General features: G+C 40.3%; 1 protein-coding gene across 4 annotated transcripts in view; it reads left to right on the top strand.

Moving 5' to 3' along the window:
• arhgap42b (Rho GTPase activating protein 42b) overlaps positions 1-18,921 on the top strand; it is a 97,368-nt gene that overhangs the window by 25,709 nt on the left and 52,738 nt on the right. For all 4 annotated transcript variants that reach the window (XM_079466019.1, XM_079466021.1, XM_079466020.1 and 1 more), the window contains exons 3-4: positions 8,620-8,681; positions 18,392-18,463. In XM_079466019.1, the coding sequence (XP_079322145.1) occupies positions 8,620-8,681; positions 18,392-18,463 (134 nt within the window). The remainder of the gene's footprint in view (positions 1-8,619; positions 8,682-18,391; positions 18,464-18,921) is intronic.

Genomic DNA, 18,921 nt, shown 5'->3' on the forward strand with positions numbered 1-18,921 from the left:
CCCACCTCGTCCTCAGGTATGTCTCCGTTTGAATGCTCTCTTGGTTTTCAACCCCCTCTGTTTCCCGCCCAGGAACTCGACGCTGCGGTCCCCTCTGCTCTGGCGTTCGTCCGGCGTTGCCGTCGCACCTGGACGAGGGCCAGAGAGGTCTTGGCCCGGACTTCCCAGAGAACCAAAGCAGCGGCCGACCGTCACCGGACTTCTCCTCCCGCCTATGTATGTGGTCAACGGGTATGGTTGTCCACCAAGGACCTTCCTCTCCGGGGGCCTTCTCGTAAGCTGGCCCCCAGGTTTATTGGACCGTTCCGTATTTCCAAGGTCGTCAATCCGGTGGCGGTAAGGCTCAGGCTTCCTCCTACTCTTGGTCGAGTTCACCCTGTTTTCCATGTATCCAGGGTCAAGCCCGCGGTCACGTCTCTTCTCAACCCGGCCAGTTTTCGGCCCACCCCCCCACCCCCACGCCTGGTGGACGGTGTTCCGGCGTACACGGTCAGGAGGCTTTTGGACGTCCGTCGCCGTGGCAGGGGGTTTCAGTATCTCGTGGACTGGGAGGGTTATGGCGCAGAGGAGAGGTCTTGGGTTCCCGCTCGTGACGTGCTGGATCGGTCGTTGGTCGTGGACTTCCACCGGAGACAGGGTAAGCCCCCTCCCTAAGCGCCGTGGGGCGCTGGTGGGGGGGGGGGTACTGTTGTGACTTCTGTCCTGTCTGGTCGCTGTCTGACACGAGGTGTGTTGTTGTTGTGTCGAGCACGTGCTCGCCGTTGTTTGGCGGCAGGCACGTGCTCCGTGTCTACGTCATTCGCCCCGCCCTTGTGTTTCCCTGTTCGGGCTTCCCCCCTCACGGGTGATTCACTTAGCTCGTTCACGCACCTGCTGCCCATCTTCCCCTTAATGCATTAATTCCAGTAATCATTTTGCACACCGGTTCCCTATTTGTCACTCAGTAGTTTTCCCTTATTACCCTTCTGTTTCTCTCGTCCTGTGTCTGACCGTTGTATGTTTAGTGCCAGCTCAGACTGCCTTAGTTCTAGTAGTTCTAGTCTATAGGAAACCTTTTTGTCTTTGCCACAGTCTTAGCCTTAGCCTTAGCCTTAGTCATTATCTTTATCCTTGTTCTAGTCTCTGCCTCAGATCTAGACCTCACCTCGTCTCCTGTGTCCCGTATAGCCGGTTTTCAGTTTTCTCCCTCATCTGCCCTGTCACTCCTCTCCACAGTCTCCCGCTGGCGTCCCGGACCGCTCTCTCCTCACAGCCCCGCCAACGCAGTCGCCGTTCCAATACGGTTCGTCCCCGCGTTCTCTCGTCCGTGGCGGTTGTGGAATTTCATCCGGGGAATTACTCCTCGCCGGAGGACACCACGCCCCCGGGGCGATTCGGATTTTGTTCTGTCTGCTGTTTGTGACATTTCAATAAACTGTGTTCTCCCCGCAATTGAGTCCTCCTTGTCTGCCATGACATTGCATCTCTGTTGAAATGAAAGATTTCTTCTATATATCAGCTGTTCACCCCAAAAATAAAAATTCGGTCATTGTTTCCTCACCCTGAAGTCAAAATCTGTACACATTGACTTGTTCTAATAAACACAGAGAAATATATTTGAAAGAATGCTTGTAACCAAACAGTTCTCAGCCACCCTTGACTACCATAGTAAAATTGCCTTATAATTTTATCGTTCTTTGAACACAAAAGAAGATATTTTGCGGAATATTGAAGAGCAAACAGTTCTGGGGCACTTTTCTGGGGCACAATTTTTCTTAGGGGGAATATCTGAGAAGCAGAAGGCTCAAGCACAAGTTTCCATTGGTTCTCCATTTAATCTCATTGACGGCAAGGAGAAATCATTGAGATTTATTTCTAATGGGTTGGCTTGAGACATGGCTTGTAGGTCTGCAAATCGAAATTATTTTATTTTTCAATACCATACTTTCTAAGGCGATGCTGTCCACATAGTTGCATTCAAATTTTCTGTGAACATTTTCAGACAGCGCAGATACTATTCGAATAGAACTGAGAACTATATTAGGCTGTCTGAGCTATGAAAGATCCACGTCTGAGCAATAACATATACCATTATGAGCGGGTCTGCTTTACCAATCAAAGACCAGTTTAATGGAAAGTTATCCTTATGCTCCGAGGCAAAGCTTTCCTCAATTCCCTGCCAACACTGCATTTTCTCTGTCCCAGATGAACGGGATTGTCATTTGAATCAGGACCTTTCCCTTAAAATTCCATGAAGAGCCACAACTCTGGAGAGCTACTTCGAGACTTTAGGCCATTGTTTACTAACTAAAGTTGTGATGTGCAAGCGGTCACAGAAGCCCTTAGCTGTAATCATTTTGATTAGTAAACAGATTCCGGTATCAAAATTAGCATCGGTCGTGCTGATATCCCGTCCAATTCCAGATTTACCTCAACAGGCTGAAAGCTCGCTGAGATTGGCTGGCCGGCATGCATAATGTATTGTATTGATTTGCTTACATTTCAGACAAAGAGTTCTCTGTTCAGCCCTTTAAGAGATCATAGTAACTAATTGTGATTTGTGTCAGAGATTAAGGAAATTGCAGACCGCTCACCTTCAGCAGGCTTTCAGCAGATGTGCAGAGATTATACACCCTGATGGGTTGATCACTCATCCTGCTCCGTCTCTATACACACCCATTCATCTCTCTCTCTCTCTTTCTCTCAAGTGTCATTACTTTGTTTCATATTTTCCTGTCTTGCTCTGTGCATTGTGGGCTGGCTTGACACTCGGACCATCTGTATCTAACAGTTGGCTTCCTGCCTTTTCGTCGCACCAAGCAGCCTGTCATTTACCCAGTACCTTTTCCTTTAATTTCTAAGCAATCTTATGATTTCGGAAACGAATAAAATGTGTTGCGGTGCTACAAAGCAAGCTGATAATATAGCATCTAGTCCAATTTGGCCCTTCCCTACGCCACGTCTGGGTGCCAAATACGAGTGTGATGAATTATGCCGTTTTTCTCTGTTTTCTAGTTTAAAGGGATGTTGGTGGTTCAGCCACAATACGTTTATTTGATGGCAGCAACACAAAGCCATCAGCCGTACAGAGGCTCGGCTAATGGACGGCTTTAACCATTGTGCAGGGTTTTGTGATTCAGAAAATGTTAATAGGCTGGAAATAATAGGGCTGTGACTGTTGATTTACGAGTGTAGTGTTGCGGAATGAACCTTGTATGCATTTCATGGACAGCTGCATGTTCATAAAACCTGACGCTGCGTGTTAGTGTCTATTAGACATGGATCCAGTGTTCTGGTCTTTCCGGATCCGTTCATTCAGACTAAATCTAATGATTGAAGGGTCTCAGCCTATGACGGCATGCTCATGGACCGCCCTACCTCTGTTATTGATAAGCACTCACCAAAATAGCTGCATAGTGGACCAGACTTTAAAGTGATAGTTCACCCAAAAGAATTCTGTCATCATTTATTCACCCTTTTGTCATTTCGAACCTGTATGGATTTCTTTCTTCTGCAGAACACAATATATTTTGAAGAATGTTCTTAACTGGCACCTACTGACTTGCATCGGTTTTGTGTTATAACTTTAAGCTAATGGTCCACTATGTGAAACAGTACTGTAAAATCTTGAATTTGTAAAATAGTAACGTTTTATCTCGAGAACGGGTCAGATAAGAGTTAGTGATGGTACAATGTATTCACTAAGCAACCCGTGGTCACCCATTTTGTCAGCTTTCCATTCATTTGGGTCAAATCCAAATCTCCCTATTTTTTGTAAATAATTAAATTTATAATAAAATTAAAAGTCAGGTAAATAATTGCTTTATTTCATGCTATTGTTTGTTTTTATTGTTTGCTTTCATAAAAATAATCCATCAAATAACAAAAATTTAAGTAGCAGAATATTGATCACTTTGCTAAGGAAAGGCATATTTATTTACATTTACTGTTTATTTATTTATTGGATGATTTGTTTGTTTGTTAGTACTTGCACTATCAATAGAACAGTCAGATTCAGAAAATTGCAATATTGCATGTATTCTTTTTCCATATATTCTGTTTTACATATTTCTATTTGATTTTTTTATTTGATCTGATGTGATTTTTTGACGATCTTTCTCTCCAAAGTCTCTCTGCTAGAAAGCCTTCACTATAGTATTGCTGGTGTTAGCGTATCACTGCTATAAGCCTTCGCCATAGTACCATGGACATTACGCGTCTCCGCTGGAGAGTCTTTGTAATTATAAAGAGTCCTGCTCCTGCCTGACTTTTATGCTTCTTTTTATACTTAAAATCCACAGACCCTTTACTTTTACATAATAAATAAGACATTGCTCTTTCTACAGTCTTTCAAATGCCCGCTTGCTCTCTTCCCTCCGTCAACATGAGCGGACACGCCCCCTACTGCCGATTGGCTACAAATTTGTTTTGGTACCCGGCCCGACTAAAAAATGAAACATTTTAATTAAGTATATTTACTTGCTTTGCAACAATGCAAAATGAAATGGAATTATACGGCACATTTAGAAAACAACAGTATTAAAATATTATATTGGCAAAAGATACTGTACACGAGAAGTGAAAACTTATTTTCAAAATGTATAAAACATAAGACAGATAATGGTATCAGACATTGTCAACCCTATACTGAATGGCCACTGGAAAGAAGCTCACATCTGTCACACCTAATGGAAAGTTTTCAAAGTGTCTGGTATTGTTGTTGTGCTCTCACAGTATCCAGCTCTAAAAGGGTAAGATTACTCTTACTGAAGAAAAATGTAATTGTCTTTTGGAATCAATCTGGTCATCGATGAAAGTGAGCTTTCGCAGTGACTTGACCGGACCCCATGTGTGCTGTGGGACCAGAATCTTGATGCAGCCGAGCTGCAATCTACTTTGAAGCTCCGGCCGGCCAACGACGCATCAGCAGTCTGTCTGGCGGTACAGACGGGGTCAGCTGACCTCCTATCGATTTCATCCCATGACTTCCCGCTGTGACATTCACAATCTACACCAGTTATCCTGAAATCAATCCCATAGAAAGATGGATGTAGCTAGAGAAATATTAATTGTCCTAAAAGTACAAACCCGTCTCCTGCCGGGACGATGCAAGCGCTGTTTCTTTTCGCTCTTTCTTTCTCTTTTCCCGTCTTTATGTCTCATGTGATCTCTGATTTATTTGTCTCTAGTTTTCTTACTGAGCTTTGAACTTTCCATTTCCCAAATTCTTTTTTTTTTTTGAGCTCTTGACTGACTGATTCCGTATCTGCATTAGTCACCAGTCGCACACTTCGATTTGTAAACAACTTTAGTTTTGTCTGAATAGTTTTTAAATGAACACTGAATCACAGCTTTTAAGCACCATCTTGTTGGAGCTCTGTATCGTCCCGATCTTGATTTATGGAGAATACATTACATGTTTCTAAATGAGAGGCTGTTCTGTGACTGCCTGTCTCATCATCTCTTCTCAAATGTGCGTACGTCAGTTCTGTTCCCTTCCTAGGCTGGAAGCTCATTTCTGAGATTGACTCATCAGATCTGTCATTTTCCCCATTAACCTGTGAGTGATAATTCTGCTTTAACCCCTCTCATCTGCTATATCCTGCCTTAAGTACCTCATCTCGTTCAATAGTGACGTCCATCCTCAGCTTCTTCCCTCATCTTCTACATCAAATATTTCTCACTTTCGCTCTCAATCCCATTTCCTTATTTTATGTATTCTCTTTTTAAGGAAGTAGTATGTAGCTTCATTAAAGGGATAGTTCGCCACAAAAAAATCTGTCACCATTTACTCATCCTCAAGTTGAACTTAACTGTTTTGAATGTCAGTAACGAAACAGATCTCATCCTCCATTGGTTTTCATAATATTTATTTTCCCTCTTATGGCAATAAATGAGATTTATTTGATTACTGACATTCTTCCGAATATCTTCCTTTGTGTTCAGCAGGACAAAAAAAATATAGGTTTGGAACAGGTAAATGATGACAGAATTGTCCCCTTTAATGTTTCAAAACTCTCTCCCATGCTGCTACAAGTCAGTCATTTTTGATATATAAAAAGTGTAAACAACATAGTTGTGAAACTATCAAAACCATCTGTTTTTTTTTCCATCCCAAACCAAATTAAATGTTGGATAAACCAATGGTGTGAGTTCAGGGCTGGGCTACATGTTTGGACAAACAATAGCTGATGGTACAGTAGTCATTATTGGTGATGCATTTGAAAAAGCTCACTATTATTATTGCCTCATACTTATTATTATAATAATAATTATTATAATTCTTGTTCCGCCAAAGGTTTGTCGCGTAACTTGTCCCACAGCTTTTGTCGTAGACCCATGGATGAGTGCTCAAATCAAGCGGCCCAGTGAGGAATGGTTTGCTATGACTTTTATAAGCAGTGTTCGATAGGTGGGGAAAAAAACCCAGAAAAATCACATTGACTTAACATTGCTCCCAAATTTGACGGGTCGTAGCTCCGAGCGAGGATATCGTGGAAACATGCTGGTTACCACATTTGTAGAGGCTATCAGGCTCTCAAAGAACATACATCACAACGGGGTGTAAGTTGCACCCCTGGGGTGTAAGATACCCCCAAAATTCCCCATTGACAGGAAACATGCCCATATAAGACGTAAAACGTCCCGTGTTGAATATCTTCGCAGTACAACTACTTAGAGACAAGGAGGTGGGCTCATTTTACTCAAGCAACCGATCGCTGTCATCTGATCATAATGAAACTATTATGCCAAGCCCATAGCAACCATTTACGGCAACGTAGCAACCGATCCCATAGACTCCCATTATAAAAAGTCCAAATGGATATCTTTGCAGCAAAGTGTTGTGGAGACATGGGGGTGGGCTCATTTTAGTCAGGCAACCAATCAGTATCCAAGGAACTTTATTAAGCTTCGTAGCCACGCCCATATCAACCATTTACAGCAACCTAGCAACTGATCCCATAGACTTCCATTATAAAAGGTCCATATGGATATGTTTGCAGCAGAGTGTCGTAGAGACATGAGGTCGGGCTCATTTTAGTCAGCCAACCAATTAGTATCACAGGAACTTCATTAAGCTTTGAAGCCACGCCCATAGAAACCATTTACAGCAACCTAGCAACCGATCCCATAGACTTCCCATAGAAATATGGATTTGCCCGTAGCAACTATACATGTCAGCCTATCAACCATTTGGCTATACCTTTATCTCTGCATCGGGACATCGTAGAGACACGGGGGTTGGTTTGATATACTCATTTTTTAGAGCATCATCAACTGGCTGATGCTAAGCCATGCCCATAGCAACCAAACACGTTAGCCTAGCAACAATTTAGCAAAACCTATATATCTGCATAGGAACATCGTAGAGACAGGGGGGTGGTTCGTTTCACTCATAGGTCAGAGTATTATCAATTGGAGATGTCAAGCCACACCCATAGCAACCAAACAGGTTATCCTAGCAACCATTTAGCAATATGTATATCTCTGCATAAGAACATCGTAAAGAAATGGTGGTTGGTTAGATTCATTAGTGGCTAAATGTGTTATCACCATATTGCCCAGTTCCACAGTTTGCCACAAATCACATCTAGTTGTTGTAATACTATTTGATGCAGGAGTATTAAAATGTATATACAATCTGGAATGAATGGGTGTTTCTGGAGTGTTTTGGGAAATGTCGGGCCTGCATTCAGCTGTCTGTAGCTCCTATAAGCCAGAGAGCGTAAATGCACAAAGAATTTGCTGGTCTGATGGTCATGTTTATAGAGTTGACATGCTGGACCTTAGCAAAATGTCCAAGCCCAAGCTGAGGTAAAGTCCATCCAGGGAGAGAGAGCAGCTGTCTGTCTCCTCCAAGCCCTGTTCAAGTGAAGCAATGAAGCCATCAGTGGCACACAAACGCTGGTCTGAGCTTTCACAGACTGCCATACCAAAAAACAGAGGATGTTGACCAGGTTGAACTGGGTTTTATTGTGAATGTGTATGTGTTTGCTTCAGTGATACGGTAAATGCATGTTTTTAATTTGAGTCTCGTGTGTAGTATTAAAAATAAAAGTTCACACTCAAAATATGTCAATATTTTCCCTCCCTCACAATAGTCTCTCAGTTGATAAGAAAAGTGACTTTTTCATTTCACTTGACTGGACCTGATATATTTAGATACAGTACACTCAAAATAAGAACAAGTTTAGTTTTGGCATTGCTTGGTCAAACCATTTATCCCATGCAGGGTCACGTGGTATCCAGGTAAAAAATGTGAATTACAGTATGTGCAGTCTTCATTGTTTATAAATATTTCGTAATATAAAACTTGTCGATCAATAGCATCTCAAAACAGCACAGAAAGACATTTTTAAGTATCGGTTTGCTGAAGATAAATTATTGAACGCTTTCTACATTTTGACCGAAAGCAGAGGAAGGTCTTTCTTAACTGTGCTGTATTGATTTAGTTCATGGAATCATTTCTATTGTTCATTCTGTATTCACGGTAAATGCTGAATCATTCATGGCAATAAATCAATGCTAACTGCGTCTCCCTAACTGCATTTCTATTGACCCACATGAATCAAATTATTATATGTTTGAACTTTAACCGGCAAATGCAAATGGATTAATAACTGTGTTTTTCTCTCTCAGCTCAGTCCTTTAAAGAGTTTTCCCAGCTGCTGAACACCATGGAAGAGGAGAGAAGACGGCTGGTAAGAAGTGACATTATGCCAAATATCAGCATCTCAGTAACCTCTCAGTAAAACGTTTATCTCTTTATCAATGACAAAAAAGGTACCAAACCTTTTGATACATATATAATAAAACATTTTAAACAATACTATGTTATTTGATCTTGTGTGATGGCAATACTATGTTTTTAATATTCACTCCCTGGATTCCGCCCCCCTCCCATTTCAAGCCAGAGTGAAGTCTACCTTTGTTTACACACACTTTTACGCTCCCATTGCTGTTTCGGGTATACTTGTATACTATATAGACAGAACACGTAAGCCTCATGACGTCTGTTTTGCCTTTCACACTTCATCACTTGTAAACGAACAGGCCAAAAGCATTGAAAGAATTGTCAATTTTTTGTGGAAAACATTATTGTGCGAACTAAGACATGCACCGTGCAATCCCACAGATCCAGTAAATGTTGTCATATTATGTGATGCTATTACATGCTGTACTGTTCTACCACCACAGTATGCATTTGCAAAGAATGTTCTGTTTAGCTGCTTCTCGTGATCTAATTAACACCTCACAACATCTTTATTAACAGAACTGCCGATGAGAAAGTAAACAAACAAAGTTTTTTTTCTGGTGGGTAAAACAGCAGCATGCCCGGACAAGTGTGACTTTTAGAGATAAGACGCAGTAATGTGTTTTAATCAACATATTGTGGTAGGCAAGTCAGTTAGCACACAACAACAACAACTAACCTTTACTTTAGGGATGCCTGTCTCTGTGGTATTGTTTCTGGTTACAATCGGGACATCGTGTGTGTGTTTTAGAACAGGCAACATGGGAACATCCTATTCCTATTTTCTACCAAAGGCCTCTGTATGTTTATCTACACTGGATGCGGCACGGCACGATGCGACAAGAGACAATAGAACACATTAGAACACATTATCCTAAAAAATATTGTCCATACCGGACGTGGCACGGTGCGACACGACTATCCCATTAGAACAAGCCGTGTCGTGCATCCTGTGTAGACACGGTGTTACAGTAAATTAAATCAAAACAAGGTGAAAACACAGAAGACAGACAGACAGATTCAGACACACCCACACACAAAACACTCCACACAACACCAACACACAGACAGACAGACAGATACACACACACACACACACACACACACAGGGGCGATCACCTAGAACCACACACCCGAGATAAGAAGAAAGAAACACAGGTGCTTCTCCAAGATGTCAGAAAAAAATGCCCAAATATCCAAATCATAAAAAGTAATGATTTTCAACTGTTCAATTGTGCTCAAACTGTTCTACTTATTAAAGAATGCAAACATCATATACTTTATCCAAGGCCAGTCTCCCATGCGCTTTACTATTTGTGAGGCCGCTTATGTAAAGCTTTATAAATCCGTCACTTATGAGGTTACATTTCATTATAAGGTTACATACCCCAAAAGCAACTGACTGTACAGTCTGTAGACCAGTGAGCTTGGTTTTGGAACCGAGCCAGTGTTTTGTTTGCGTTGTGAGGCTCTCTGTTTCAACAATTGACTATCCTCGCTGTTTAATCAGACATACTGTAATCCAGGGCCAACCGTGGTTAATGAGAAACCACATGGAATGTGACTGAAATTCACTGAAACGCTCCACTTATTGAACTTAATGTTTCATCACCTCCGCCTGCTTAATTTCGCCTATTTTAATGGGATGCAATTGCTGTTTGGCAACTTTTGCTATAGGCTTTTTTTCTCAGAATGTTATCTGGAAGACAAAGATTCAATGTGCCCTCACCGCTCCATCTGCCAACACCGTGTCATACGTTTTTAAAAAGGGGAATATGAGAGTCAGGAAGGAGATTTTCCAAATATTTTCCATGGTGCAATCCCCACCTCCCGAGTCCAATCGCTCATGGAAGAGAGCAACTCTGCGCTGTCATACCCCATTCAAGAGAGCCGTTTATTCGGCCAAACAGTCAGTTCTCTGTAGTCGTGTGGGATGAAAGGCAGAACGTTCTGATGCAATAATGTTGAACTACTGACACATGCCAGTGAATGCGGAATCGTGATTATGCATCAGCGTCATGCCAGGACACAACATTGCTCAGAATGTAAAAATATACTTTGAGACTTAAAGTGATTTAAAAAATGAAAATTCGTTCCTTGTCATTTCATACCTGAATGACTTTATTTCTTCTGCAGAACACAAAAGACGTGTTGTTTACCGGCACCTTTTACTTACATTGGTTTTGTGTCCATTCAATAGACGTGAATGGGTGGCAGTGTTGTTTAGTTACCAACATTCTTCAAAATATCTTCTTTTGTGTTTTGCGGAAGAAAGAAGGTCATACACGTTTGAAATGACAAGAGGATCAACTATCCCTTTCATATCAGTGAAAGCTGGAATGGTATTTGGGGGAATCAGCACAGCCCCCAAAAAACTGAATATCATTTCAAAATATCTCTCTGTGTCTTATGAAGCGTGTGCTTTTACAGCAAAAGTAGAAACGTGTTCCTCGGCCCCCACTACCCTCAGCGTCCCCCAGTCACATCTGGACTCAATCTAAGACGCAAAATAGAAATGACAATGACTGATAAGAAGCAGCTTTTACCCGTTTCTTCAACTGTCCGAATCCTCATGTGTCTCATATTAGAGCCACTTCCTCTTCAGTGGTTTCTTAACTAAAATATCGGCTATATTTTGGTGTCAATAAGGAAGTTTTGGACTTGTCTTTGAATGGACAAGTTGGATTATGGGCACTGCTCAGACGTGAAGTTTTTATTACCTCCACAATGATCTGCTTGGCTCATCGCCACATTAGAAATCGGTATCCGCGCGCGTTTGCCAGCCATCCGAGTGTGTTATTGCGGAGCACAGACTTATCAAATTCCACCGGTTTAAAGAGCAGTCTGGTTTAATTCCCCCGGTGCGAAACAGCCAGCTTCCTCAGCAGAAAGATAGATGGAGGACTCCAGCGCACATGTGAGAGAGAGACCGTTTAGTGTTCTGCAAAAATAGATTGTTCAAGGCCACTGAATTCTGATGGTATTCGAGGGACCCGATGTTGTGGTGCTTTTTTAGAGATGATCACAGCCTTCAGGGAAATCCTCTTGTAGCTGTTCCACAACAGATCCGTCCTTTACAGCCGTTAATGTTGTCGAGGCGAGATTCAGATCTCTTTTTCGACATCCAAACCAGGTGTGGTTCAGTCCTCAGTCATTTCCCTGCTGGCTCTGCACTGTTCCTCTTAGCTTGTTTTGTGCTTCAGAATGATCAAGACCTGGTTGTACATCCCGTCTTACATTTAAACTATGAGGAAGAAGTCCTCAGCTGCATTTATTTGTATGTCTTGAGTTACAGGATGCTCACTGACGGGTTCTGCCTTAAACCACTCAAACCGTCTTACATCCTCACAGCCGTGTTAAACTTCAAATTGACCCGATTTGCATGTGCAGGCTCACTTTTAAGGAGATTAGGTTTGTCGTGCAGTTATAATGATGTTTAACTGAGCTTTAGTGTGTGCTCAGTGGTAAGAGCATGGCATTAACAACGCCAAGGTAGTGGGTTCGATCCCAGGGGATTGCACATACTTAGAAACAAATGTATAGCACAAAGCAAAGCAATGCAAATGCATAAATGTAAATGTAAAATGAGCTTTAGTGAGTGATTATGGCTTTTTAGGGGAATGTCATGAAAGCAGACCCCTCGGTTACACCACGTAGACACACGTATCACCACCTTTTAACGTTTACACCAAGAAGGAAAATAAAAAAATAAAAAATAATAATTATATACGTAAGATACATTATACATTAATAATAAATGCACATTTTTAAGATTTGATTTGCAATGTTTTCAGTTCAGTTCTTTTTAACATTTAAAACTACTCAGAATTCAGCAGTTTTGTATTTCATCACCATTAAAATAGCCATTAAGCTGAAATAGTGTTTAAGTCTCTGTTAAATTAAACATTTCAATTCCTTTTTGTTTACTTTATTTTTGTGTTTATATATATTTGCGCAAGTTTGTGAACACAGTATATTTAAAAATGTTTTACGTAAAATGTATTTTTAAGAAGTGTGAAAAACTTGCGAATCATTTTCTTTTAAAATTGTATTTGCCTTCATAATCCTTAATTTAAATCTTAAACTATACTTTCTTCCTCTAGTGGCTATCCATCTCCGATGACATCAGTTAGATGGCTTGGGCGGAGCATCCGCTAACTGGCAATCTGCTGCCTGTTCCATTTTAAATTGACTGTTTTAAAACATAAAATCAATTCGCAGTAGAATACACAAGTCACTGCCAGTATTTGTCTCATTCGATTTTCCGGTTCATGGGGACTTTAAGAAAATAAAAAAGAATAATCCAGCTATCATGATTTGCGTGACTCTGCTTTTATGCTGAATGATATTTGACTTAAATGAGAATTGATGTTAGCAAAGTTATGGAAATAATGTTTTTCTCATATGTGTTGCGTTGAAGATCAAAGGGTCTTCTTTTCTTTCATAATATTTCACAATAATAATCATACTTTTTCGTACAAATATTTGCTGGCAAATATATTCTGGGCTTGGCAGCTTACGTATAAAATTAAAGTCAAATAAGAGAAAGCAGCATTATAACTTGGCATGTCTCAGTAAAGTATGGCAGACTTTTATATTCTATCTACAACATTCCTTGCAACCTATATAAGCTCGCAGAACCGGCCTTTAAAGAGATTTATGGAAACACTTTGCCTTAAGCACTAATTTCTTTCTTTTTTTTGCTAGTAATTGATTTGCATAATCCCTTTAGTGAATTTAGTAAAATTTCTGTCTGTCATTTTATAGTGCCCGACACAGTGATATTACTTAAACCAACAACTCACATTTGGGTCTTTTTGCAAAACCAAAATATATTTTTATTTTATTTGTTTTGATTCTGTTCGTGATGGTTTCAGCAGTATAATGTTTCAGCAGTAAAGCTGAGCTCTGGTTTAGGCTACAAGTGTTCAGTCATCCAATGCCCTGTTGCCTTTTTTGATCTGTGCCGTGTTTGCATTCAGGCCGGTCTTATGGAATGTCTCATCGACCGTGACTACAGGAAGGCAGAGGGACTTAGAAAAGAAGCAATTGTTTCCAGGGTTTGTTAATGGGACTCTGGTGGGCCTTTGACGGTGAAATACACATGAACTTTACTGTCTCCCACCACGACTACAGGAGTCGGGCTGAAATAACTTCTCTTTACAGCTCCAGCCAGACAACTGTTGTACACACTTTATTTGAACAAACTGTATCCATACAAACACCCCCATTAAACAAAAGGCACCTCATGTCTCTTACAGTTAAATAAAATAGAGGTTACACGGTTCCCATGTCAACACCCAGAGGGCAATGTTATTGAGGGTTCTGTTTTATGGAGGTACGCTTTGTCTCTGTTAGGTCTCATATGTTTCTCCTCAGATTGCTTAGGAGAAATGTATTCAAATAAGACAAATTAAAATATATTAAAGCTTCAGTTGACCCAACAATATTTTTTCGACTTGCATTGGCTTTGTGTTCAAACAATACAAGTCAATGGGGACCCACGGTTTTCTGTTACCCAACATTCTTCAAAATATTTTCTGTTGTGTTCTGCAAAAGAACAAAAGTCATGCTGGTTTTAAAATGAGGGTACATTTTTACAGAATTTTCATTTTTGGGTGAACTATCCCTTAAAGTGTATATGGTGCAGTAAATGCAGATTCTCTAAAATTATATATTAGGGATACATTTGAAACCCTCAATCTGTGAAAGCAGATTTGTTTCTCAGAACGCGGGCAAAAAAAGTCACCATTTGCTTTTATTGCTGTCGAGGAATTGAAAAACAATTGAGACATTAAAGAGGTCTCAAGTGTGATTTTCTTTCATATGGCCATGAAATCAAATGTTTGTTTAGACCAAGCTATCAAACGAAACGTGAAAGTCTAAAACATCATAATCAAATGTGTTTACTTCAATCCCAAAGGGTGATGTCGGACATAAACACTTTATTTAATTCAGTCTAGAGGAAAACTACCTACCACAATTGTCCATTTAAACAGACCATCTATCAGATCTGAGTCTTTTGGAGAAAACCGAAGACTTTTACTCCTTCCCAAGAGAAATGTGAAGGCAACTTGCATTACCTTGACTGTGCCTTGTGGTTTTAAAGAGAAAGCATTTTCTCTTATCCGATCTAATCTGTGCCCAGACCGCTGCCCGTGAGTATACGGCATCTGAGCGATGCGAGAGTTTGTTCAGGAAGCGGGTATTAAACCTCATCATTGCCCGAGGTGCGGAAACGAGTCGGCTCGGTGAAATTTGTGTCTGTCCGAGAGAGCACTTAGCATAACCGCAACATAATTGATTTCTCGGAAAATGGCGAATTGAAAAATCTATATAAGTTCATCACAGAAATTTGGTTTACCTTGACGGTGAAATGCGTTATGGGTTGTGCATCTGAGCTGAATAGACGCGCTCTCCTTGAGTTTATCTGCAGCGTATGTAGCATGAGATCAGCTGATACCATCCAAAAGATTTCTGCAGACATTCATTTTTTAGCTCAAAGCTCATTTTTGCAGTCATCTTTCCCGACACCAATTATAGCTTTTTATAGATCACAGATTCAGAGTGTTCTGTCAGAGAACTGACCTTGAACTGACCTGAGGTTGAAATGACCTGCTTGAACCAGGTAACTGCGCTTTTCTTCTTTAGAGGCGTTTACTTTCATCTTTTTCAAAAAGTTACTTGCTGTTTTTTCTAGCACAATATGAAAACTACTTTGGTAATCATTACCTGCTTTATATATTTCTTTCAAAGACAGATTTGAAGGCCTTAAGAATTTAAGTCGAATTGATCTCAAGTTTCATATTTTGTGCTCCTGGTAAGGGAAGTATTCCTATAACATTTGCTCAAGTCTGAGTGGTGCTACATCTTTTCTAAGCAATCTGACATGAATTATAGTTTAAGATGAAAAATCTCTAGTCATTTATTCATCCTCATGTCATTTCAAACCTCTACGACTTTCTTTCTTCAGCAGAACACAAAAGAAGACATTGGTAACCAAATAACTTCGGCCATCATTGACTTCCATTGTATGCACTCAAAACCACAGAGACATGTCACAAAATATCTTCTTTTGTGTTCCACAGTAAAAAAGAGTCACATACAGGATCCTATTTAAGTAAATTATTATTATACTGTATTCATACATGTTTTGACAACCCGGTAGGTGTCCATTTGACACCACCTGCCCCACAGGTGAGACCTTCTTCAAAGGCCTGATAAGAATGATTACGTTGGCTCATCCAGAAATGAATTCCAAGTGTCTCGGGAACTGCCTAGTGTCATTTTCCAGAGCATCAGACGAAAAATGCAAACGCCTCACTGTTGATCTCAAGTAATTCAGATTCAGATTAGCCACAGTGTCTGCGCACTGCCTCGTAAGATGTTTTGGTCTTCAGTCGGCGGCGTTAGACTGTATGTAATCAACCGTGAGGACGTTCCTATCCAAACGGGTAATAAAATGAGGCCAAGGTGCCGGTTCAGCTCATGCATTAAATTCAGCTCCATCATATGGATGCAGTCCTGTCTTGTGTACACACACACACACACACACACACACACAATGTTTGTTCCAGATCAATTCTGCGTAAAGCCTGAGTCGAGTGTTGAGATTCGAGTGCAGAATACACAGGGTTTATTCATTGATGATTGCCTAATGCTGGCATCATTATTCATTCCTCATTTCAGAACCTTTAATTAAGTTATCTTTCAAAGTTCTCGGTCTAGTGGTGTAGCAGGGTTTGTATCAGCAGCTGCTGAGAGCATTTCGACGCAGATGATGTTTGTGTGCCTTTGCCCGGCAAAGATGAGGGTGACCGTGCGTTTTGGGGGTATTTTGAAGACAATGAAAACAATTTTCTTGATTCATGAGTGGAGAGAGAGGCTCTCTTGAGATGGTGGAGGAAAACGGTCTTTCTAAAATTAGAGCTGGTATCATGGGCCGTGTTTGGCTTTATCCCTCACTCTCATGACGCTGAATAACCAATGTGTTAATCAAACCAAGTGTTATGTCAGCTCACCACTGAGGAAACGTAGATCTGCATTCTGACCTGATTTGTGTAGTATGGGTGGATTATTCAAATGACTTTGTATATTTAGACAATAGATTTACTTTATTTCGCATGTACAGAATTTTGCAAAGGTCCAAAAATGGCAGTTGTTTATATCTTCTGCTGTAGTGTTTACATTTCCAATCATTTATTTTGCCATTATTTGCAATAATCCAGTGAGATTGTCATATGCACAAGAAGTGTGACAACACCGGGTATGCCACGCACAGAGATCTGGTCTCACCAGTGGCGGTTCTACATTGAATTGCACCCCGGGCGAGAACACCTTTGAACAACCCTGGTAATGCCTCCAAAACGCTTGAAGAAATATGTGAACACTGTATTTCCGATCATTAAAATGAAGGAACTGTACTCAAACATGTAAAACAGTTTACAATTTAAGTGTGTGATTTGAACATTGTGAGGTTCATTTCTTGTTCGGCAGGAGGAGGAGCTATATTTAGGTGTATATAGTTACAGTCAGAGCCATTCAGAGAGAGAGTAGTGTTGACTCCAATGGAAGAGTTTTTTTACAGCAATGGCGGTTCATGGAGCCTCTCAATAGTTTCCGGAAGTTACTAGTAACGCATGGAGCTGCGCCTAAACAGACCAATTGAGATTCGTCTTAACACATTTAATGAATTAAGAAATAAAGAATCAAAAGAATAAACATAACTTCCTGGAACTATCTGAATCACGTGATGCACAGAATTTTTTAACAACTCAAAATAAAAATGAAATAAAATGATACAGCAAATGGGCATATGTCACGCCCCCGGTCAAAGGTCATGCTTAAGCCATAAGGGTTCAGCAGAAGAAAGGATTATTATGAGATGAGAAATTCCTAATGCAAACTATCTATTTAGGTCCAAACAAATGGTAAAAATCGTTATATTTTGTCTCCTAGAATAACCCTTTTTTAGTCTGGACATTTTATTATAGTAAAAATGAATAGAACATGAACCATTTCACATCCACTTTTATGACACGACTATGTGAGACACTTGGAATAATGCGCATGTAGAAACACGTACACAGACGCGTGCCTTTATCGACACAATCTTCTGTTCTGCGCACAATCTCTGCGTGGCTCGAATGAGCATGTCATTCAACCCCGGGGGTCTTTTAGCTCCATACAGTGATACCCGCTGCAGCCGCCGATATATGGAGACGTATTTCAATGCTCGGGTGTAAAACTCCATCTCTGATTGTTGACGGCCGTATATCTCTTGGCCCTGTCAACCTCTGTACGTTTCACAGCCGGCATAAAACAAAAAGCCATTTTCGTATTTCTTTATTGTTTGATTTAACGACGTCCATATTATAGCTCATTTTAATCGATGTGAGCCGAGCGTCTGTTGGCCTTGCCCAAAGCTCTCATTAAACGGATGCTGATGAATCAAACAACATCATTCTCATCATTACCGCTCCTCTAAAGTGTGAACATTTTCACAAGGCTTTTAGAAACAGCCTCACACCACACGTTTGATTACTAGTTAAAAAAGCTTCATTAAAGCCTTTATTTAAGCTTTAATTAAGTTTTTACCCTCTAAATTTGATTTGAATAACTTTTTGTATAATATTTTTTTCATTAAATATATTTCAGATACAGAATGCAGATGATGTTTTGATCACTCCCTTGGAACGATTCCGGAAAGAGCAGATCGGAGCGGCAAAAGTAAGTCATACCAATGTATTACCGTGTTTTTGTCTGGTATTCACTGTACTTAATGCTATATGCTTGTTCAGGGTTTATATTTGTAAAAAATATGTAATTATCTGCATTTTCTGACCTCAGACCTGTATTTATTACAATAATACAATATATAATAATAATAATTGATTTATAAAACTGAATAATGCTGTTGGTCCAATAGACCTGGGAATATTGGATTGGTAACAAATACATGAACACCATGCAAGGGTTAAATCACTTATGACCTTTAACTAATGAAAAACAGCCGTTACATATTTTGCATGATTTTACTTATTGTCAAATAGCAATACAATGTTCAATACAAATTTGTGCACCAAGGTACTAAGTGATCGATTTAGTAAGGATGCAACGATGCACTCAGCTCACAATGCAATGCGATTTGCGATACTGATCTCACGATACGATTAAGACAAACCAGA

This window comes from Barbatula barbatula (assembly GCF_947034865.1).
Source record: "Barbatula barbatula genome assembly, chromosome: 10".
Lineage (NCBI taxonomy): Eukaryota > Metazoa > Chordata > Actinopteri > Cypriniformes > Nemacheilidae > Barbatula > Barbatula barbatula.